The sequence below is a fragment of the Prunus persica genome, chromosome G7 (assembly GCF_000346465.2).
Source record: "Prunus persica cultivar Lovell chromosome G7, Prunus_persica_NCBIv2, whole genome shotgun sequence".
NCBI classification, from domain to species: domain Eukaryota; kingdom Viridiplantae; phylum Streptophyta; class Magnoliopsida; order Rosales; family Rosaceae; genus Prunus; species Prunus persica.
The window spans coordinates 13,445,889-13,468,780 of NC_034015.1; the positions used below are offsets into that span (position 1 = coordinate 13,445,889).

Sequence of the window (22,892 nt, forward strand, 5' to 3'; positions counted from 1 at the left end):
CTCTTTCTTCCCAACATTGTTTTCTTTTATTTTGCCAAACAATGGAAGAATTTCCATCTTTCCTCATATCCTTGTCTTCTGGAATAACTAATATATATATATACGGGGAGCTTCAGTTGAGGGATCCCTCAAATAAATTTATTCGAAGTACACCATTGTAGGGCCCACTCCATATTGTATTTCACTAATCCAAACCGTCTATTTTGTATATACTCATTTAAAGATTATCTCTGCAAAAAATCACTTAACTCCGATATCATTTGACCACTCAATTGAATTATTGAAATTTTAGTACTTTCTTGAAGCATCGTGTTCATTGATTTTGTAGGACACAATTGGATATCAAAACGGTTTCCGATTTGTCTAATTTTTTGCAAGGATGATCTATGAATGAAGACCTAAAAAATAGATGGTTTGGATCGTTGAAGAAAAAATCGTAGGGTATCCTAAAGGGTGTTCCTCAATAGAAGGGGATATATTTGCTTTTCAATGGAGATATAAATGAGTATCCCTCTAGATGGAAGAAGATTTTCTTTGAAAAATAACATATATGACAAAAACAGAAATTATTTTGCTTCCAAAGACACCACACAAATTCACGAAAAGTAAAAATTATAAGAAATTCAAAGTAACTGACATTCACGAAAGCGTCGTGACAAATATATGACAAGTTTGAAAGCAATGCTGAAAGGAAAATATGCAACATTCATTCATTATCCTTAATTCTCATTGTTCTCATTGTGTTCAACATCTCTCAACATATTTAAAGCTATACCAACTCTCTATGCATTAGCATGTGCTCGTTGTTGTTCTTGTGTTTGGAAAACTAGTTTAAGATCCTCTTCATTAACCAGTAATGATGAAGATGAAAAAGATTCGTTCTCCAATTCAATAGGAAAGTCAATCTCTTGCCTTTCAATTTGTTCTTCCTCCATTATATAAATTGATATTCGACCACCTGAAAAAATTATATGAAATCCGATCTTATAATTCTGAATTTCTTTTGGGGTCTTGCCCAACTCAAGACATGGACTCAAAAGACCAAGAGCAGCGAACAGGACCCGATTCTCTTAGTTTTAATTTCCTTTTAAGTTGTTGTTGCTTGCTTGGTTTATATAGTCTGTTGACTTGATGAGGAAAAGGTATTTTGGCCTTTTGTGGCTTTGTCTACATGTTGTTGATGTACCTCACTCTCAGGCACAGACTCAGCCCTGTCTTGGTAGGGCTGGAGCCTGACCCAATTTTTTTGAAAGTTTCCCCTACCTATATATCCCACCCAGTCCAGTCTTAACATTTTTTCTAGTTGCAGAGGCAACTGCAGGAAGATGATGCGAAGAAGATGAGTTCAGCAAACAAGAAGCGGTAAACATTTACACAGGTCCCACTAAATAGGGATATTTCTTTGGTCAAATCAGGGGAGCCCCACACATTTTCTTTCACGCATTAATTTTTATTTTTTATTGTTCTGTGGGAATCTATCTATCGTATCAACCCGATCTTGTAACGTCACCTTTAGTACTTCTATTTTCTTCAATTTATCTTTGTGTTGGGGGAAAACAAAGAGAATTGAGAGATTTCAGGATTTAACCAGTAACCAGTACATATGATATATTTAGAGTTTTTTTTTATTTAAATCTCACGATTTCTTTGTTCATTTCAATACTTAAATTATTAAGTTTTTAAGTTTTTATTATTGTGTAAAAAGACAAAAAAGTCATCCAACATAATACTTAACCCTAGTACGTCTATGCTTATGTTCAGAAGCTTTGATCTCCTTTTCTTCAGGAAGCAATATAGAAGATAGTATTTGAAGTTGCTCTTTTGATTCCCTTCATGGACTCTCTAATAAGCAATGATCTCATCTTTGGAAACTACGTCAGTGCTTTGAGAATCAGCTTTAGACACTGTTTCAAAGGTTTCTTTGATTTCTTCTTCAGTTTCACCAACATTCAAAGGTTTCTTTGATTTCTTCTTCAGTTTCACCAACATTCAACTCTTCTGAAGCCAATTCAAAAACTTTGAGTTCCCTGGGCTCTTCCTTGTGCAAGATTGTCTCTTCCACTGACCTCACAACAAATAAATCTCCCCCATTTTCATCAGCTGCTCATTTTTATTTTCTTGGCAACAATATTTTTATCTCTTTATTTTTCTGCTGGGTGTGTATTTAAGAGTAGTTTGGAAAGATAGTGGGGTTTTCTTAGAAATTGTGAAAATTTGAATTAGAAGTTGGGGTAAACTTAGAATATGGGATGAACAAAGAGAATTGGGGGGTTTAAATAGAAAAACTCTATATTTAAGGACTAACGACAGTTTACCACTTCAAGGTTTAAGTGATATATCGAAATGGGCTCTGAGGTTTTAATTTCATCAATTCATACCCAATATTTTTAAATTTCACCAAATTATGCCCTTCGTCGACCTCATTGTTAGATTTTGATGTTGATGTGTGAAAAAAATAATGAAAAATATTTTATATTTTATTTAAAAAAATCCCCTCTCTCTCTCTCTCTCTCTCTCTCTCTCTCTCTCTCTCTCTCTCTCTCTCTCTCTCTCTCTCTCTCTCTCTCTCTCTCTCTCTCTCCCCAATAGACCCACCCCATCCTCCGACCATCTTCTCAAATATAAAATAACCCCAAACAGCCACCAACTGGTCTCGTCTACGACATATGCCTAACCACCACCTTATGCAAAATGAGTATAGCCACCGGGCTTTATTGGGGTCTTTTTTTATAAATAGTATAGCCGCACGGTTGTACTCTTTTTGACACGTGGCACCGAATCACTAGGCAGGGTGCAAGGTGCTAGTCTAGTCCTCTTTTTTTTTATATTTTTTTTTAACATAGTACAGTCGCAACGATATACTCAGGATTTTTTATTTTAAAAAAATTAGTATATCTGCGCGGCTTTATTGAGGTCTTTTTTTTATTTTTTATTTATAAATAGTATAGCCGAGCGGCTATACACTTTACATAGACTGTGATCTTTTTTATTTGTTAAATTGTTTTTTCTCGATTTTTGTTTATGGATTAGAGTAGTTTAAGCATTATCCACTACTATTAGGCCATTACGCGAGTCTCTATTGTGCCCTTTTGAGTTTTTATTTTTCTAGAGTTATTATCCGTATAAATAAATTGGCATTTTCACATTTAATACTCGTATTGTACATGCATGTACATATTTTTCATGTTTAATACACTTTTTTTTTACAAACAAAATTAATAATGCATACAAAATTCCCGTATTATACACATAATTTTAGCATATTATTGAATAAAAATAATATAAATTATAAAAGGTAAATAAATCATATTAAATTATTATCCAGATGCTTTGAATGCTTGTCCCATAAGTTGTGTCTTTTAAAAGTTTAATTTCAGGCTGATAGGGCTCTTGTTGTGAGAAGGGAGAAGGACCTAAATGTCAAAGTAGAGTCAGCAGATGCAATTAGGAATTCGATTGACAATACTGATTCTAGGATTGAAGAACTAGAACTTCAGCTGCAGAAGTGTATAATTGAAAAACATGACTTTGAGATAAACATGGAAGAAGCAGTACATCAGTTTGATGTTTATTGATATTAATTGTGAGTTTACCCAAGCTTCGGGTGCTTAAGATGTTCTGTGATGCAGGAAGAAAGGACATTATAGCCGAGTTTCGTGTGATGGCCTCATCTTTGTCAAAAGAAATGGGAATGATGGAAGTTCAGTTGAAGAGGTGGACGGAAACAGCCAATGAAACACTTTCCGAGTATAGCCGCGCGGCTGTACTGCATGTGCCACCCGGCCAAATGAGCTCTAGCGCCAAGCGGATCCCTTTTTAATATGCATAGTATAGCCTTCCGGCTATACTCAGTTTTTTTTATAATAATCCGTATAGCCGTGCCGCTATGCGCATACTTTTTTTTTTATAATAAAAAGGTATGACCGCGCGGCTATACTACTTTTGACACGTGGCAAATTAGACGCATGCTCCAGGCCTTTTATAATATAAATATTTTTTTAATAAAATATTATAGCCGCCCGGCGATACTACGTTTTTATCATAAAAAAGTATAATAAAATAGTATAGCCGCATGGCTATACGCTTTTTACACGTAGCGAAGCGAGCGCTAGGCTCCAAGCGGTTCCTTTAAAAAAATAAAATTAAAAAAAAGCGTATAGCCGCCCTGCTATACTACAGTTTTATTATTAAAAAATAGTATAGCCGAGCGGCTATACTATGTTTGACGCGCAGAGCCTGCAATGTTACAAATCATGTTTCTTCAACAAAACATAGCATAAATATGAATTTTCATTCTTGTTAGTGTGACCGTATTAATGTAAAAGCAACGCCATAACTCTAAGCTTAGAACAATACTGCTACATGAGAAAAATATTAGCTAACCCAATCATCTCATACCATGGAGAAACAAGAAAAATTAATTCAAGTTGCAAAATATCCAAAAGAAAAACACAAAATTAATACTCTCTTTACCTTAATGGTCGCTTCATTTAGAAAAAGATCTTCAACCTTAGATAAATGGGAAAGCACCTCAAATACGCTAACAAAGATGTCAATTTGATCGTGTATTGGTTCTTGCTAATTTTGTTAACTTAAGTAATGGGTCACATTTAATAATAGCTTTTAAATTTCATTTTTTCAAAAAATAAAATAAAATATTTAATTAGATGAACTCCACACACTATAAGTGAATATTTAAGATCAGTCCCGATCTCTTGGACCACAGGAGTCCAAGAGATTGTGGTCACCCACCGTTGGATATTAATTCAATGATTCAAAAAAGTTTTTAAAAAGGAATACAAGAGTGAGTGAACCGTTGAATTTATATCCAATGGTAAGTGACCACAAATCTCTTGGACCTTTATAATCCAAGAGATCAGGACTGTATTTAAGATATAGTAGTTGCTTAAATTCTGATTATATATCATTACTACTATATTATCATTATTTTTTAAAGTTTAACATCCTTTCTTTGTCCGCTAATCAAGACCCTTTTCCCTTGAACGGAGGTCAGAAAAAGAAAATTCATGTTGCAAATGCAAATTTACTACCTAGTAAATACTTCGAAATTTGTCAACCAACTCTTCTTCATGCTCTCCTCAAATGCTTAAGAAAACTAACGAAACGAAAGCAGTAATTCTTAAGAAAGTGGACAAGAAAACGAACTCTGTAACATCCAAAATAAATTCTTAAGAAAACTAATGCCTTCTGAATTGTTCATACTGTACAACGAATACAATAATGTAGCAGTGCACAATGAACATTGTTGCTTAAACTCTGAAGCATTACAGATCTAAATAATTGCCCCAATTGATCCATCAACATTCACGGTAAGAAGTCTCGACTTTCCTTGAACAGAACTGTGGCACGGGAAAATTTCTTGCTTTCTTCTAACCTCCTCATATTGTCACCCAAATTCTGGGGTAAACAAATTATGAGCATTTTCTCCAAATTCTGAGCACGCTCGAGCATAAACCTTACTAGCTCAACTCCATTAGACCCATCAGAAAGCTTTATGGTAACATCCTTAAGCTGATTAATAAAAGCGATGTTTTGCATCTTCCAATATCCGATATTAAACCCAGATGCCTGCAATGAAAAGAAGACAAGCAAATCAATTGAAGATTCCCAAAAAAAGTCAAAATCAAATAGATAGAAAGGAAAACTGCGTTATTTTGAAAGCGTGATGAGTATGCCCCTGTTTGATTCTAAAATGATAACATGTGAGTGCGTGGGAGAGAGAGACAGAGAGAAGTAAGTAGCAGCACAGAGTTAACTTACATTAGATTTAGGGTCATCCAGAGGTGGCTTAGTATTTATGAGCATATTACACAAATTTGGCATTCCTCTAAAAAGAGAAACCATAGCTGGGACTAACTCATCAACAACATTTCCAATCCGCAGACCCAGAGAACAAACATTATTTAATGGTGGTGGCATGGATCCTCCCCGAAACAGAGCCTGCAAAGTAATAAATCATGTTTCTCAACTTCCTTTCACTCTTTTAAACAAAACATAGCACAAATATGATTTTCACTCTTGTTAGTGAGACCATTATCAAAGCAAAAGAAATGCCCTCACTTAGTGGCAGAGCCAGGAAACTATACCAAGAGGGGACAGTTTTCCTAAGAAACAGAATCTCATTGATACATCAATTAAGTACAGACGGTGGACAAGAAGATGTTAATTGTATTCAAAGTATGAATATTACAGATTAACACACAACACCTGTGACAACACAAATTATTGCACTTCAAAGTATGAATATTACAGATTAACATACAACACATGTGACAAAACAAATTATTGCACTGACACAGTTTTACAGAATCCATGATAAATTAATGAGTGGCTCGAACTTATGAAACATGACAAAAATATAAATTAGCTAAACATATCACCCCTACCACAAAGAAATCGGAAAATTTAGTTCAAATTGCATGAGAAATTTAGTTATTTGCCAAAGACAAAAAAAATAAAAAGAATCAGTCTGAAGTATGAGGGTTCCGGTTCATTTTACCTTAATGGTCTCTTCATTTAGGGTAAGAACTTTAGCCCTGCTTAAACTGCAAAGAACCTCAAATACATTCTCAAACTCATCTCCTTTAGGCTTCATAAGAATTTCAGCTTCTTGTAGGATTTCTAAATTTCCAAGATTTCGGTGGTTCATCAAATTCCCCTTCCAACTGAAATACTTGAGCCTTGGGGCAAAAATATTTAATGAATATTTGCTAGGTGATTGGATTATCCACTCCATAATTAAAGATTCAAGTTTCTCACATGAGATGTTAAGTACGTCAAATGAATCATCATTCACAAAAGAAAATGTCTTCAAAGACGAGCTTTCAATGGTGATATTATTCGCAGCAACTTCTTGTAGAACTAAGTCCTCAATGCATTTGCAGCAAGATGAGATCCATTTGAAAAATCCGTCTTTTACTAAACCATTTGTCAACTCCAAGTACTTGAGATTAGAGGAAAATGTGAAGGAGGGCACGGTAAGACTCGTACAGCCCACGTCCACCGATAGAGATGTCAAGGATGCACAAAGAAAAACATGAGATGGAAACTTCGGAGCTATCTCACTTCCAGGGCTGATGTCAAGATCAAGCTCTTCCACATTGCACCTTACTGCATTGTGGACCCATGACATTACTCGAAAATGCTCTTCACAGAAGCATGTTGTTATGTCTGTTATTATTTGAAAGGATTTTAAATTTTAAAACGTTTTATTTTCTGTTTTAATTTTTGGCTGGTTTCTTTTATTTATTATAGGAGTTACAAATTGTTTAATTTTCAGTTTTTATTTTCTATTCATTGCCACCAACTTTTATGGTTAAATGTGTTTGGAGGTTACGAGTTTTGGATGCCTATAAAAGGCCACTCCTCCTTCACATTTCATATACTACAATCAGATTTCTCTATTCTTATACTTTCACATATTCCATACTTTCTATATTATTTTTGGGCAACGGTTCTGTGGCTTGGAGTTTTCTATCCGACTGTGAACGTGCTCATAGCGGATCTTAAGCCTGCGTATTGGGGTCGTATCTTGGAGTCTTGTAGACCGTCATTACCTGCACGTAGGGAGGCTACAAAGGCTTTAGGACAGCGTCTTTGACGTGCTTTCACTATACCAGACTTGCTTTCTTAATCTTAACTTGTTTTATTTATTTGTTTACTTGGCTCTTTATTTTACTTTATTGTTTAATATTTATTTTATATATTATTTATATCTAAAAGTTTTGAATAAAAATTTTATAAAAAGGGCAAAACCACAATTTTTAATAACAATGTCGCTATCCTTGCTATAGTCGGTATCCTCGTCTGTATTTGATAAATACATGACTCTGTCCTCTGCAACGTGACTAAACCAACGAACACGAAAGGACTGTATCTTATTGTCACCACGACAAAAGAAGAATCTATCCAAACAATTGAACAACCTTTGCCGCTTCATACACGTGGATTGATTCGCGACGGAAAATCCATCAAAATTCAACGATGGGGCTGACAGATAAAGTTCTCTGCATCGTTTCGACGCACAGCCGAAACGAGCAAGGTCTGTTATAGTAAGGAAGGAAAGAATGTAATGGGCAACTTGGTCTGGAAGGTTACTAAATCCATCCATCACACATTACTCTCAGTATTCTCACTGCACACCTCCTTCAACCTCACAACTCTGGCCATAAACTACCAGAACAATTTCATTTTCTACACTGAACCAAAGTAAAGATATGCAGCGTTCTTGATACTAAACTAGTACATAGTACATACCAAGCCAGAATGGGTTGATGCCCTCCAATCTTCCCTGGTCCTCTGCAGAGTCTGGAATGTGATGGATCGCCAGGTCTTTCTCCTAGCTGAGTATCAGGGCACAGAGAACCCTAATTTTACCCATTTGGGACTGTCTACGTCTGTGGAGCTTTTGTAATCGTAGAGAGTCACAGGGTTTATGGTGTTGTCCTGATTGGTTCTAGGTGATGGGCCAGTTGGCTTTGACCCATCAAAACATGATTTTGGGTCAGGCCATGTACCATGGGCTGGTATCTGGTGGTGAGCCAGTCAGTCAATCAATTTCTTTTGAAAATTTAATTATAATAATGTTTGTATTATTCATGTTTTAACTTAAAAATCATGGTCCATAAAGTGACACATTCCATCTTTATTCTACCATTTGATTGATCTAATACACCATCTAATTAATCTGTGTTACACCATTTCATTGAAGTAAACCATAGAAAAATTGTTACTAATTAGTCCAATCTCAAGATTAGTATGTGTCTATTTAGTCCAATCTCGATTAGTATGTGTCTAATTAGCATTTGAGTTGGATTTTTTGCAAAGTCATCATGATGGTTAAATCAACTTTATAAACCAAGCAGCTGTAATTGCCAGTCAATTATGTAAGCATGCATTGGAAACATGGCCCTCGGCGTCTTTCTCCATAGATGTCAGATGAGATTAATGGAGTAGAATGAGATCCTCATCAATAATAATGTCACGTGATTTCTTTCTTAATTATTTGAGTGAGAACTGAACCCTCATATTGAAACTCTGAGTATTATTAACAGTGTTAATCTCGTTACAAGTAAGTTTTTCTCTTTGTAATTGAGGTTTTATAGCAGGAAACTTTAACCAAAAGAAAATGATGATGATATATAACACCACCACTGCCACATGCTATTATAATTTTTATCGTTGCATTGTTCATTTGTCAGGGTTCACCCACATAATTAAGCAAGCTATCATATCATGTGTTATTATTGATTAATATCTGCTTCTAACCTACTTATTAATCTTGAATTCTCACTGTTGTCAAATACATGTATTGGGTCTGTGCTTGTAACTTCAGAAGCCGCCGCCACCACCACCTGTAAGTGATTGCTTACATAACCTGCTTTGCAAAATCTCTCTTTTCAAGCTCGATTTATGCATGCATATGCATATAATAATTGTACTCTTTTCTTACCCTTTTAAAAATTCTGCTAGTCTTGTTGATTACTTTGCTTTGGGGTTTTGTGAAATGAGTTGATTGGGGTAGTGTAAGATTTAACTGCGTATTTGGCATCTTGCTTGGCTCTGCTTAGTCTAATTGGGTGTTTAATTTCTTCAGCACTTGGGTTATTTGGCATCTTGCATGGCTGCAAAGCAAAGTCTAATTGGGTGTTTGATTTCTTGTGTACGTGTATATAATCTGCTGGTTTTGATAAATAGTTGCAAAAGTTGGTTGCAGGGGAAGGATATCTCTTAAATCATGGCGCGGAAGCGTAAGTTAGTGGCATCTGCAAGTTGTGTTGCTCAAGGTGCTTGTGCTGAAAATGCAATAGACAGATTTAGCAATCTTCCAGACGAAGTTGCTTATCGCATTCTCTCTTTCCTCACTTTCAAAGAACTCACTCGAGTGGAAGCCGCGTCGAAAAGGTGCAGGCAATTTCATCTATCAGCTCCGCTTGTGAGTTTTGATTCAAGTTGCAAACCACATAGAGTAACCAACCAGAAGCGAGTGAGGTTGATGAGCTCTTTGGATAGGTACTTGTTCTATCGTGGGGATAATAGGATGCAGGTCTTCCGCATTAGATGGAGTTTCTTTACATCCGAACCAGCAAGCAAGCTTTCTGATGATCATTTTCGAGTGTTCACGTGGATTCATAATGCAGTAAGGTGGAATGTTGAAGAGCTTTATCTTTATTTCTCGCATGGTGAGACCAATACAATTGCGTTGCCATCTTGCATATTTCTTTCTCAGTCTTTGCGCTCTCTTTCAGTGAAATTATATGCGATGATTCTTGAAGCCCCATCCTTATCCTTTTCCAGTAATCTCCATTACTTGCAACTGGAACATGTTAAAGTAGTGGATGAGAGGTTTTTCAGATGGATTGCCCGATCCTGCAAATTCATCAAGGAGTTAAAGCTTCTTAATATTCGAGGAATACAGAAAATCACTATTGAAAGTTCGTCTTTAGAATATTTTCTTTGTCGGATTGATAAATTTGATGACTGTTTTCATCTCAACATCTCTGGTAAGAAACTTGTTAGTATGAAAATTGTATTGTCATTTCCTAGACTCTAGCATAGGTTGGGAATTAGTGTGTGAACATGTTTTACTGGAAGCTTTGGCGCAACACATTCATTCTGGATCTTTGAGGCATGACTTTATCGATATGAGAAACTGATTTCAGGTAATTCATGACATCATCATGCATTCATTATAGGATTCCTAATTGGAGTTATTTTCACTCAAAGTATTTTTATCTTAATCTTATTTTTAATAGGATTAGATTTTATCTCTTAATATTACTTTCCTAGTTGAACTCTATTTTGATTTAGTTTAAAAATATTATGTTTTCATTATCTTGGACTTGGAAAGTATGTTTTAATTAAATATCCTATTTGGTTCCGTGTTTACTTCTTGATATATATTGTTTCATTGAATAAACAATTGATTGGAGTGCAATTGAGAATATGACGAAATCATATAGGATTCTATGACCATCAAATTAAATGCATGGCAAGATATTGAGTTATGGTTGTGGGTCCTCTCATGGATTGTGGAGAATAAGTTTTGTATAAATCATTGTGTGCATCTCTTAGGTTTGATACAGCTTTTGATATTTGTGTTGAGCATATAGAATTCTTAAGCAAAAGCTGATGTGCATATATTTGAGATAAATCATCAAGTGTTCCATGTTTACTTGGTGATCTATCAAACACTTTAATCATTCATATTGCATTCATATGCATGTCGGTGACTCATACGGTTGAGTGCACCAAGACCGTGGTGGCGGTTTTCCTCCGGCGAGCTTGAAGCAATCGTGGCCAATATTGCGTTCAACATAAGAAGTGTCGAAGATCATCCCGTGACAGAAGTTGAGTTACGAAGAAGTCGGTAAACATTATCTAGAATGAGTCTAGGATAAGTGTGTGAGTACTTCTTGTAATCATCGTTCTATAGTGGATTTGCATGAAATTATATTGTGCATGCTGCTAGTTGTGGATATTAAATGCGTTTTTATGCAGGTTGAAATTTTGAGAAATGTCCAATTTATAGGGGAGACTCTGCCGAAATTTCGGCAGGAAGTCTCGGTCTTTAGTAATTGAGTCTGGCATCGGAGTGATGTCAGAAATTCCAAAGGGTTCGCCTCGGGTTTTGAGAAAATTCGGGGCGGGTCCTTTCATTATCTATGTAAAATACCCAATTTTTTCAAACAATACCCAATGACTAGGATCCAACTAAGCAAGTTACCTCAACTCCTTTCGGTAAAAACAAGAATCGGTCCAAGGAAGACATCAACTCCAACCGTTTGTTACTGTGTTTTTGTTTAGTTCCCCTGTGTTGATTCTTTGGTTTCCCTGTGGGTAGAATTTTCGGTCTTGTTGTATTTGTGAGGCTTTTGCCTTTTTCTATGAAACTAGATCTTCCGGACCAAAAAAAAAAAACCATTTAATCGGTCTTTGTTAGAAAAATTGTAAATTATTTGTGTACAAGATTAGTATATGCAATTAATTAGCATGGGAATTTTGCATCTGTATTCTACGACACTTCTTAAGAAAAGTTGCTGAAATTAGTCCGAATAGGATAAAAGAGACAACAGTGACATTAAAATGGCAGAGGATGCTGCACAACAGACACTACGATATCATATTAAAAAGTCAAAACTTTTATGAAATTAAATAGTTCATATTAAAAAGAAATGCTAAAACATTGAAGACCAATTTCGTGCTCTTTACCGCTATGGACACTTGGCCTAGAGTAAGAATTTTGACACTCTGAACACGAGAGAGTACTGATTAAACGAGCTGTCGAAGTCATGTATTCCATGAGGCCTGAGAGAAATACCAACTTCTTTCAAACAATTCAATTCCGCGAGCTTCGGATGATTCATCACAAGCCCAACCTTTAATCGGGAAAAGAGCTTCTCATTACAATAACGTGAGAAACCACGCAAACAGATACAATCCATACCAAACTCACATCATTACATAGGTAAAAAAAACCTCAAGAAAGCATTGCAGCTTCCCAGAGAATAATAATGCAAGTATAAAATCCTACAAGCGATTACGGTGGCACGGGGAGACCATCCCTTGACAAAATGCACACCAGCGAGGGACGGGTCGACAGACCCAAACTTGATGGCTCACCCTCGCTTTGGCTAAACTAGCAGCAACATGCGCTGGTCCCTCACCAGAGATTTTAACAGTAACTCCGAAGCCCACATGATTCCAAAGACGAGCTCTGATGTTGATATTTTTTAAGCCCCTCACACATTCAAGCCTCAATTCCTTAATGAATCTGCAGTAGAACGAGACCCATCTGCAAAAGCCCTCCTCATCTTCAACAGTAACATTTCTCAACCTCAAAAACACAAGATTAGAGATAGAACAGGTTGAAAAGATGAGAGCTTTAAGAGTTGCATTGCTCACGGTTGCAGATGGAGACCTCAGAGACCCACAAACAAACACACAAGCAGGAAACTCTACATTGCACTTGCACTGATTTGAAACGGAAACATCGAGCTTTTCAACATTATAATTCACTGCTTTCTCAAACCAAGCCATAACAAGAGATTTCTCAACACAGCCGCGACTTTCTGTTTCAGAATCCCCTGAATGGCACTTTACAATACAAACTAAGAGAAAAGCTTTGTACCTTGTTTTGGCCACGACGAGTGAAGAACCGGTCGAAGGATAAATGTCGTCCATAAATTTACTAACACTTAATCTACCCTCCATAAAATAAATTTCGTCCTTGAAATTTACTAACACTTAATCAAGAAAATCTACTCTAAAAAGTTATGCCCCCAACTCATTCTATAAATTCAAACTTATTTTGTACCAATACTATACCTACAGTTCCCAAGGGTGTCTAATCCCTGTTAGTGAGATTTATAATGTATAATTTACGATAATTAATTTAATATTGTGAAACCCCGTATTTTTAAATATGTATATTAATATTCCATAAAATTAAATATTTATAGTTATTAGTTTGCAAACTATATAATTAATAATATATATATATATATATATATATGTGGCAAGCCACGTGACTCTTGCTATTAACTAGTATAGTCTACCTCATCAAATCTTATTGCATGGCTTTCACTATATTAATTCATTTCAGCCTTATTTAATATTTATTATATATTTATACACTTTACAAAAGCATTAGAAAGGCCCTTATACTTACTAAACATTATGTACAAGGTTGACTTGTTGCAAGCATCTAGTTCTCAAATCCTGTTAAAGCACGAGGTGTAAGCATTGTACGTATTCTTATTTATAGCCTCAATTTGAGAATGCTCACTAAGCACCCTACAAAGCCAATTTATGGGGCTATTCAGAGTGGCGACATATTACTTTCAAGCCACCCAAGTACTCTGGTAAAACATAGACTAGTTGTGTGGCTCAATTTTGGCTTCCATCTATATGGACTTTGCTGACTTTGATTCCCTATAAATAGCATTCCTTTGTATTTCTTGTATCATAGTAGTTCGTTTAATTGCTTTTGTTTACAAAATTTCATAAAGAAAGGAAAAGTGATAAAACGAAAGTGTTGGTAGACTTTGGTGGAACTCAAGGTGTTTGGGCTTGTGACTCAGAATTATATGATAGCTTTGGAATTGAGGTAGGGGGTTTCTTGGAGAACCTTTATATAGATTGGTTTAATAAAATTTCGTGAACACTATATTATGCATGATAATATTATTTGATTATTATTGTTATTGGGTGTTTAAGTGTTGTTAATTATCATTATATTATTTTATTAATATTGACATGATCATATGTTATCAGTGATGGCTAGAATTCTTGGGTTGATAAAGAAAGTATGGAAAAGAGGGTGATGGGAAGGATCTTTTATGTTGTTGAGTCTGACCATTGTAGAGACTAAGTTCAGGCCAACCCGTGTGCACAGTAGAATAGGATATCGGCGGTATAATTGTCGATTGGGTGATTTGGGCTTGGAGATCAATGGTTTAGACAAGATAACTAGCAAAAGGGGAATTATGGGATGATTGAGATGGATGTTAGTTTATATACTGGGGCATTCGCAATCACAGTGATAAAATACATGGTATGGGACATGCATATTTACTTGTCCAGTTATATAGATTAACGGGTTGGGTAGAATCGAAGCTCTTTCATGCATTATTATTTGTTATATGTTATATAATTGCATGTCACTTAATTTAGTTATATCAATTTACTGTGGTAAAGTCTCATGTCCCTATTGAGCGGTGGTTGCTCATTCCTCACTCTGTTTAATTTTTCAGATAAATTAGTAGCAAGACAAGGACTAGACCAGTTGAGGCTGAATTAGATGAGAGTAATAGAGCTTTATTTATCTATATATATAAAGCAAAAGGCAGAGAATGGTGAAACATTTAAAATACCAGAAAATGCCCTTAGTTAATGCAAACATTAAGAATTGAAATTGTTAATTAAATGAGGATAATATGCTAAATTCACAATTTTTCGTATTAAAAAAATTAAAATTAAAAGAAAATTCAGATAATGGATCCTATTTTTATGGAACACAAATATCCATTATCTTTTTTAATTCTAAAATAAATTTAAAATTTTTTTAAAAAAAACCTCTCGCATGCTCGGAAGCGCGTGCAGAGAGGCTAGTTAATTATAAAGTTGTAAGATTTTGGAGCTATTTTTATAAGAGAAGTTTATTTTAAACCCTGTTTCAGCTTTTTTTTTTTTTTTTTTTTACACACTTTACGTGGGATTTCCACCGACTCCCGAATCTGAGGCGTGACATGCTTGGACCCAGCACTCATCGCCCGCTTATGCTCCTTCCACTTTAGTTGGTCCTGCTTTTTTGGTTTTTGGTTTTTAAACGAAGAGATATCGTTGAAACAAAAACTCAGTGCAATAAATCTTCCACCAAAGCATCCATACATCTTCCACAATACATTTTAGAATAATTGAAGACTGCAATTCGCCTCTGCTCTAATGGCCAACAAAGTGGCCCAATTAAATTATAGATTGGCACAATTGTCTGTCTGAAGCATCCAATTGATTGCAGATTTCACCATCTTTAGAAAGGGGATTGGCTAGTGATCCAGTAAATACTAGCAGAAATTGAAAAGAAAGCATGGAGTGCTGCACCAAGTAAGAAAAGAAGAAGTGGTGAAGACATTTAAAAATAAAACAAAAGAAAGAGGGAGCCGCCAGACCAAAGAAGAAATAGCAACTGGAATCAAGGTGGCATTGAGTAAAACATGGAAAGTTTGCAAATAAAAAAATACGGCCTAACTATACTGGCGTTATATTTTTGTTCTTGAACTCCAAAAATAGTTATTGTCGTCTTCAAATTAGGTCACATGTTGCATTGTTGGCCATTTTCATCAACTCCATCAACTTTTCCATTAATTTCATAAATAAATTCGGAAATTCACTCCAAATGTTTAGGAAAAAAATAAACTAATAAATATTATTAAAATAATTATTAAATATTAAAAAAGACCACCGATTGATTGGCTCTTCTCCCTGCCCCAACCCAGCCCTTGCACCTTTGCTAACCCACAATTCTAATCCATGGGGGAGGACGACTGAGGTGGAGGGAAGACGCGGAATTGTTGATATTATGACTCAGGGGAGAGAGAGAGAGAGAGAGAGAGAGAGAGAGAGAGAGAGAGAGAGAGAGAGAGAGAGAGAGAGGGGCAGTGGTGGTGGTCGATGGTCGTTTGGCAATGGCCATGACACAGCGACTGGTAGTTGTTATTTGGCAGTGTTATGAGATAGGAATTGGGGAAGAAGGTGTTGATTCAAAAAGTCATATTTGCCCTTAAGAATTATGGCGCGTGTCATGTACATGATCAATTTTGACAGAAAACTTGACGGATTTGAGGGAATAGACGAACGGTGCAACGTTTGACTTAATTTGAGGATGACAACAACTATTTGTGGAGTTTATAGATGAAAACGTAACTAGGGATATAATTCACGGACCATTGCTATACAGTTTAGTCTAAACAAACAGAATAAGAGAGAGGCATACCTTATTTTTTTATTCAACATCTCTTGGGCTAAATTCTTCATCTCTCAATTTCTCTTGGTTATAATTTCGGTTTTAGTTTTACTATTATGGGAACTAACTTCCTAGCTAAGGGCAAGTGGAATACATAGCTTAGTTGGTTGAGCTCTTTCACCTCTAACTATGTGGGCAGAAGTTCGAAACCTCCAGACAGCCAATTAATATTTGTGTAAACCACCTCCCCCAATTAGGGATGGCAATGGATCGAATCGGAGGTGGATATATATCATTCACATTCCCCATTCCCATTAATCATTTTTCCCCCATTCCCGCCTTCATACCCACAATATTCAAATTGGGGATTCTTCATCCCGCTTTCGTTGGAGAACGAGTTCCCCGACCCACCCCATTATGAAAAAAAAAACCCAATAAAATACTACTTTGTTGAATGAGAAAAAGACAATATGAGCACGTACATATATCAATTCAATTTTTATTAACTAGAAATCTACACTATTTAAAAATAATAATTATAGATGTCAAAACTACATGTCCAAGATATGATCATCATTATAAAAGTAGCACAACCATACCTTTAAGATGATTAAAAAAGCATTTTTTGTTTTATTTTTCTCGTTATCATTAAATATTTAAACACGTATACCTAAAGGATCAATTTGTGTCTTTAATAGTGGTCAAGTAATATACTTGGTCTATTATACACACACGTATATACATAACAGACTTAATGAGTAATTCAAGTTTTATCAACTGGAAATCTACACTATTTAAAAATAATAATTATACATGTCAAAGCTGCATGTCGAAGACATGATTATTATAGAGAGGTAGTACAACCATAACACATCTTAATAATATATTTATATGAAAAATAAAATTATATATATATATTCTAAATGGGGTAGGTTCAGGTTAAAATATCATCCCGGCCCTTCTCTAAATACCATATCCGAAAAAGTCTCCAAACCCATCCCCATGGCTTTTTTTATCCTTCATATCTGATCCATTAGAATTAAAGCCCCGCGAAGGATGCGGGGAAAAGTGCCATCCCTTAGTTGCTTGTACTAAAAAAAACTCCCTAACAAGGGTTAAAGGGAAAGTTTTCAATATAAGTATGTACTTTAAGTAGTTTGATCTGAACTTCTTAAGCTTAATGTGACTGATTTTGATTATGGTTTTATTTGGTCGGAAATCTCCATTGCAAACCCATAAAGATAAGGGGCATGGGGAGAACACAAAGCTAAGCTAAACGCAGAAGCCAAAAACTAATTCAAGGAAGGGAGATCCAGCTAATACCATCCAGTCTAACGATACGATCAGACCCTCAAAACAAAGCGACAACAAACAAGGGGGCGGGGTAAGCCAAACGCATCCCAAACAAGCCCCAAAGTAACTTAAACAAAAGTCTGACGAAGGAAAAACAAATTTTATTTTCAACGAATATTACTTTTGGAACAAAATTCTGAGGGGAGAATTATTAGAACAATCAACTTTCGACGAATATTATGTTCTGATAGTCTTAGCCAATGGTACAGGCGGATTACGCTCAAATTACTTCTATAGGAATTTTAAAAGAGTTTTAAACAATCTTAATGGAACACCATCTTTTATAAAAATAAGGATCATATTAATATGGATTACATGTTTAAGTTGAATGTGGAATCCCAATGCCTTAGGACCTGTTTGATTCGCAGATTGAACTTCTTGGGAATAAACTTCCCACGTCTAATCCCACAAGATGAGAATGGAGGATGTCCATTTCCTTTACTTAAATCTTGTTAAAATTTCTACATTTTCATAATTGTTCTCTAAAAAACTTGTGTTGTTTATTTCCACTCACTGCGGATTCGACAGTCAACATATGAGTGATACTGCTTCATAAAGCTGCACTTGACTTTGAGCAAGCATATACAAAATAAATTGAGGAAATAAAACATAAAAAATTGAAGACATAGTCTGCTCACCATGACAATTAAAGCTAAACCATGATTGTTTTTTCACTCTCCCTCCAAGCTCTCTAATATTTGTATGTGTTATATTCAAGGAGATTTAGAAGCAATAGCTTCTTTCACCCACGCTGGAATAAGTGTCAGATGTGCACGTAGCCAGTACTGATGGGGATCAAGATCCGAACACAGGTAACCAACCACATACACGAACACTGAAATCTAGGGCTAGTGCAAACTCACATATATCGTAGCAAATCCATGCCACAAATAAACTATTTTATTAATAATCAACATATATCTCCACAACTATTACATTAGCCTTATTTATAGGCTTTACAAGACTTGGGCACCAAGGCTACTTGGTCCAAAAGTAAACTAATTAATTATAAAATCACTCATAAAAGATATCCTAAAACTACCTAAATAAGAAAATAACAATATATCATGAAATAACCAATGAAATGGTAAATATCTATCTTGATCCACGCCTATGCTCCTGCATCAAGTACCGTGGTGGAGACTCATCTATGGTAGAATAGAAAGGGATCAGAGTAGAGAAGGATTCCTGGATTGATTTTGTGACTTGTTGGCTTTTGGTTAACGCTTCATTATCTTAATTTAATTTCTTAATAAGTAAATGATTTTTGGCATGCTGGAAATTTGGTAATGAAAAGTCATGATGATGTGTTTTAGGACTTAATTTTGGTGCACAATTAGTGTTCCTACCATTACTCGGTGATACCCAAAAAAAAAATAAAGCCCACTTGCGTTTATCCCCCAAAAAAATAAATAAATAAAAAGAAGCACGTACGTACTCTCTCTATAAAAACCCATGCAATATGGCAGGAAGAACCAGAACACCAAAAAACCCTCCTCCAATTAATTATGGCAATGATGCGATTAGGCACTTTTCTCTTTTTTGTGGTGCTACTCTTTGACTCTGCATTCACAGATACAGATCTACAACTACACCCCAGTTGTGATACCCTCCAAGATAGGAGAAATTTCGATGTTCTCGAACCAGAGTTCATATTTGGGACAGCCTCAGCAACTTACCAGGTCATTGATTTGTGTTTTTTTAATGTAACTATATACTTGGGATTAATTTAATTTCAATATGTCACAAATGATCAATTCGCTTCCACATGCATGAATATTGAAATCTTCAGTCTCTATGTACATTTCAGTGCGCTGGTGCTGTACAAACCGATGGTAGAGGACCAAGTATATGGGATAACTACACCCACAGCCATCCAGGTCTGTGTAATAAGATAACTTCAAAATTATTACCAAAGGGGAGCTATAATTTTGATTTGGGGTTGAAGCTGCCTTTGATGATGATTTGTTCAGAGTTTCTAGAACTCCTATTGTCTCTGTCATTTAGTATTTGTGTGTTTAAAGATTAATCCTCCATTTCAACCCCAAAAAAAAAAAAAAACACTTCAAAATTATTTATTTATTTATTTATCTTTTTAACTCTACTCAACTTAACCTGGATTTAAATATTTAGGAGATTCAACTATAATAATGTGAATGATATGATTTTCGGGATCTTTATGCTCTAAATAATTTAAAAATTTTGTGTTTATTTGTAGAAAGAATCAAGGATGGCAGTAATGGAGATATCGCTGTTGATCAATATCACCAATACAAGGTTCTAAAACATAGAATTTTATTCTCTGGATCTTCTTTACTTGAAGTTGCAGGGCACAACATACTAAATTTTGGATTCTTAACCAAACACATGACATTTGAAGACGAGAGATATCCTTAATTTTTAGCTTAGTTCTTATAATTATTTATATATATATATATAGGGTGATGTGGCGATAATGAAAAATATATCGGTGGATGCTTATAGAATGTCTATAGCATGGTCAAGAGTGTTGCCAAGTAAGTTGATTTACTCTCAATATTGTACATAACAATTCTTTTTTGTTTTTGTTTTTTCTTACAACTGACTTGCTCCCTTTATGTTTTGAGTTGTGATAATAACTCTCGGTTGTCTTTTGTATAGCTTAAATTTTTTGTTTATTTATAATTTATGTTTGTAGATCAAGTTATTTTCCTATTTGTTGTATTTTATTTTAATTATTAGATGGAACGCTAAGTGGGGGCGTGAATATGGATGGGATCAACTATTACAACAGTTTCATCAATGAACTCATAAGTAGCGGTGAGTAGTCATCTCATTTTACATGATCGATACTTAAAACTCTTATCATTTAATCAAAGATTTCATTTTCTTCTACTCATCATATATATACACACAGGCCTAAAACCATTTGTGACAATCTTCCATTGGGATCTTCCCCAAGCTTTGAATGACGAATATGGTGGTTTCTTAAGCCCTAAAATTGTGTAAGTGTACAAATTCTATGCTCAGTACATGGTAATGATCATTTAATGAAATACATATTACAGTAACATCTACATCTTGAATTGTGCATACTATACACAGTGACCATTTTAGAGCATTTGCAAAACTTTGTTTTGAGAACTTTGGCGATCGAGTAAAACACTGGGTCACATTGAATGAGCCATTTACCGTCAGTAACCATGGCTATGCAGTCGGGTGCCATGCACCGGGACGATGCTCTGCTTGGCAAAACTTAAACTGCACCGGTGGAGATTCAGGCATTGAACCATATTTGGTGACACACCACCAACTCCTTGCACATGCAGCTGCTGTAAAATTGTATAGAGACGAATATCAGGTCTAATTAATTAGATTTTTTTTGTCTTATTTGCAATCCTAACTAAGAATCCTATCTAAGTCACTAATAGAAGACATAAATAATGTGTATATTAAATTCTTCTCACTCTAAATCAACAAAAATTCTTGAATTTTCTTGCGTAGGCAAATCATGATGGCTCGATAGGAATAACATTGGTGTCGCATTGGTTTAAGCCCGCTTCAAATTTAAGAAAAGATAAATTGGCTGCACATCGATCTTTGGATTTTATGTTCGGATGGCAAGTATATTGGTAATTTATTTATCTACATATATACTCAATTATATGTTTTATTTATGAATTTATGTATTTTGTAGGTTTATGGACCCAGTGACATACGGTGACTATCCGCTTAGCATGAGGTCAATTGTTGGAAAACGATTACCAAAATTCACGGTTGAAGAATCTAAGTTACTAGAAGGGTCATATGATTTTATTGGATTAAATTACTATTCTGCTAGATATGCAAGTCATCAACGTCGCGTTTCTTATGCACATAAAAGCTACTTAACAGATCCTCAAGTTAATGTTACAAGTGAGTTCAAAGTGCAAACTTTACTTTGAGCAATGAATCAGCTTATTAGAAAAGTTATATTCTAATATTCACATACGCATATTTTTTGGCAGCTGAGCGTAATGGGGTCCCTATTGGTCGGCAGGTTCACTTCAAATTATTAGCCTTTTTTTTTTTTTTTGCTAATTAAATTTTCAACTTATACTACTAGCATTTGCAGGATTAACATTGTTCTCCACATCCAAATTAATCATAAAATCTCAATTATCTTTAAATTGGATTGCAGGCTGCTTCAGATTGGTTATATGTTTATCCAAAAGGACTTTACGATCTTGTACTCTACACACAAAAAAAGTACAATGATCCAATCATTTACATTACTGAGAACGGTAATTAATAGTTTTAAATTATCATTAATTTTATAATTAATGTTTCACATATATAATGGTATGAAATCATGTTAAGTGTTATAACGTCTAAATTTAAAACTAAATGCATACGGTAATGCATTATATTGTAGGCGTTGATGAGTTCAATGATCCCAAATTACCACTTGAGCAAGCCCTTAATGATACTGATAGAATTGACTATTACTATAGTCACCTTTGTTACCTTCACGCAGCCATGAGGTAAGTGCTTATATAAGAAATTAATTAAGGCAATCTAATGTATAGTCATCTTAAATTTTGGTTATTTAAACACTACATTGACATCAATACGTTGAATTCTTCACATTTTTGGGTGCAGAAAAGGTGCTAAGGTGAAAGGATATTTCGCATGGTCATTGATAGACAACTTTGAATGGAATGATGGATACACGGTTCGTTTTGGTCTCATCTATGTGGATTACAGTGATAATCTAAAAAGGCATCTAAAACGCTCAGCGGAGTGGTTCAAAAATTTCCTCAAGAAATATCTTTGAAAAAAGTACAAAAGTGATGAATATTTGTAGACAATAATGATGGGATACGAAAAGTTTGAATTCCAAATGTTTAAAGTACACCAGCTCCCCTGGAGTCCAAGAATAAGTTGTAGCAACTCATTATGAGTTTGTGGTGAGGGGTATACGCTCTTCCTGTATTTTATTGGCCATAGTGGTCATTTGTATCTAAATAATAAATGCAATTTCCTCTTGATAATGATGAATAAAATGAAAAATTAAAATATGAAAAAGAGTTATCTA

General features: G+C 35.0%; 3 protein-coding genes across 3 annotated transcripts; 2 read left to right on the forward strand and 1 right to left on the reverse strand.

Annotated features, from left to right (window-relative positions):
- On the reverse strand, window positions 5,171–8,386 carry LOC18769213 (F-box/LRR-repeat protein At3g58900). The gene is made up of 4 exons (XM_020569496.1): window positions 7,796–8,386; window positions 6,521–7,189; window positions 5,782–5,961; window positions 5,171–5,589 (listed from the first exon to the last, which is right to left on the reverse strand). Exons 1-4 carry the CDS (start codon window positions 8,129–8,131, stop codon window positions 5,326–5,328), a joined length of 1,449 nt encoding a protein of 482 aa, XP_020425085.1. The 5' UTR covers window positions 8,132–8,386; the 3' UTR covers window positions 5,171–5,325.
- On the forward strand, window positions 9,758–10,573 carry LOC18770751 (putative F-box/LRR-repeat protein At3g59170). Its single transcript, XM_007203309.2, has one exon. The coding sequence runs from the start codon at window positions 9,758–9,760 to the stop codon at window positions 10,571–10,573; it is 816 nt and encodes a 271-aa protein (XP_007203371.2).
- LOC18770404 (beta-glucosidase 24) lies at window positions 19,005–22,892 on the forward strand. The gene is made up of 13 exons (XM_007203384.2): window positions 19,005–19,518; window positions 19,647–19,716; window positions 20,055–20,113; window positions 20,277–20,352; window positions 20,558–20,635; window positions 20,733–20,820; window positions 20,921–21,176; window positions 21,320–21,435; window positions 21,513–21,730; window positions 21,823–21,854; window positions 21,996–22,098; window positions 22,230–22,338; window positions 22,457–22,892. The coding sequence occupies exons 1-13, from the start codon at window positions 19,345–19,347 to the stop codon at window positions 22,629–22,631; spliced, it is 1,554 nt and encodes a 517-aa protein (XP_007203446.1). The 5' UTR covers window positions 19,005–19,344; the 3' UTR covers window positions 22,632–22,892.

Bases quoted from the DNA above. Each gene is read 5' to 3' on its own strand.
- LOC18769213 (XM_020569496.1), bottom strand. From the start codon at position 8,131: ATGGATGGATTTAGTAACCTTCCAGACCAAGTTGCCCATTACATTCTT. The intron at 7,190-7,795 runs ATTGTTATTAAA...ATAATAACAGAC, and splicing joins ACTATAGCAAGGATAGCGAC to ATAACAACATGCTTCTGTGA. The intron at 5,962-6,520 runs GTAAAATGAACC...ATTACTTTGCAG, and splicing joins TAAATGAAGAGACCATTAAG to GCTCTGTTTCGGGGAGGATC.
- LOC18770751 (XM_007203309.2), top strand. From the start codon at position 9,758: ATGGCGCGGAAGCGTAAGTTAGTGGCATCTGCAAGTTGTGTTGCTCAA.
- LOC18770404 (XM_007203384.2), top strand. From the start codon at position 19,345: ATGGCAATGATGCGATTAGGCACTTTTCTCTTTTTTGTGGTGCTACTC. The intron at 19,519-19,646 runs GTCATTGATTTG...TGTACATTTCAG, and splicing joins CAGCCTCAGCAACTTACCAG to TGCGCTGGTGCTGTACAAAC. The intron at 21,177-21,319 runs GTCTAATTAATT...TTTCTTGCGTAG, and splicing joins TGTATAGAGACGAATATCAG to GCAAATCATGATGGCTCGAT.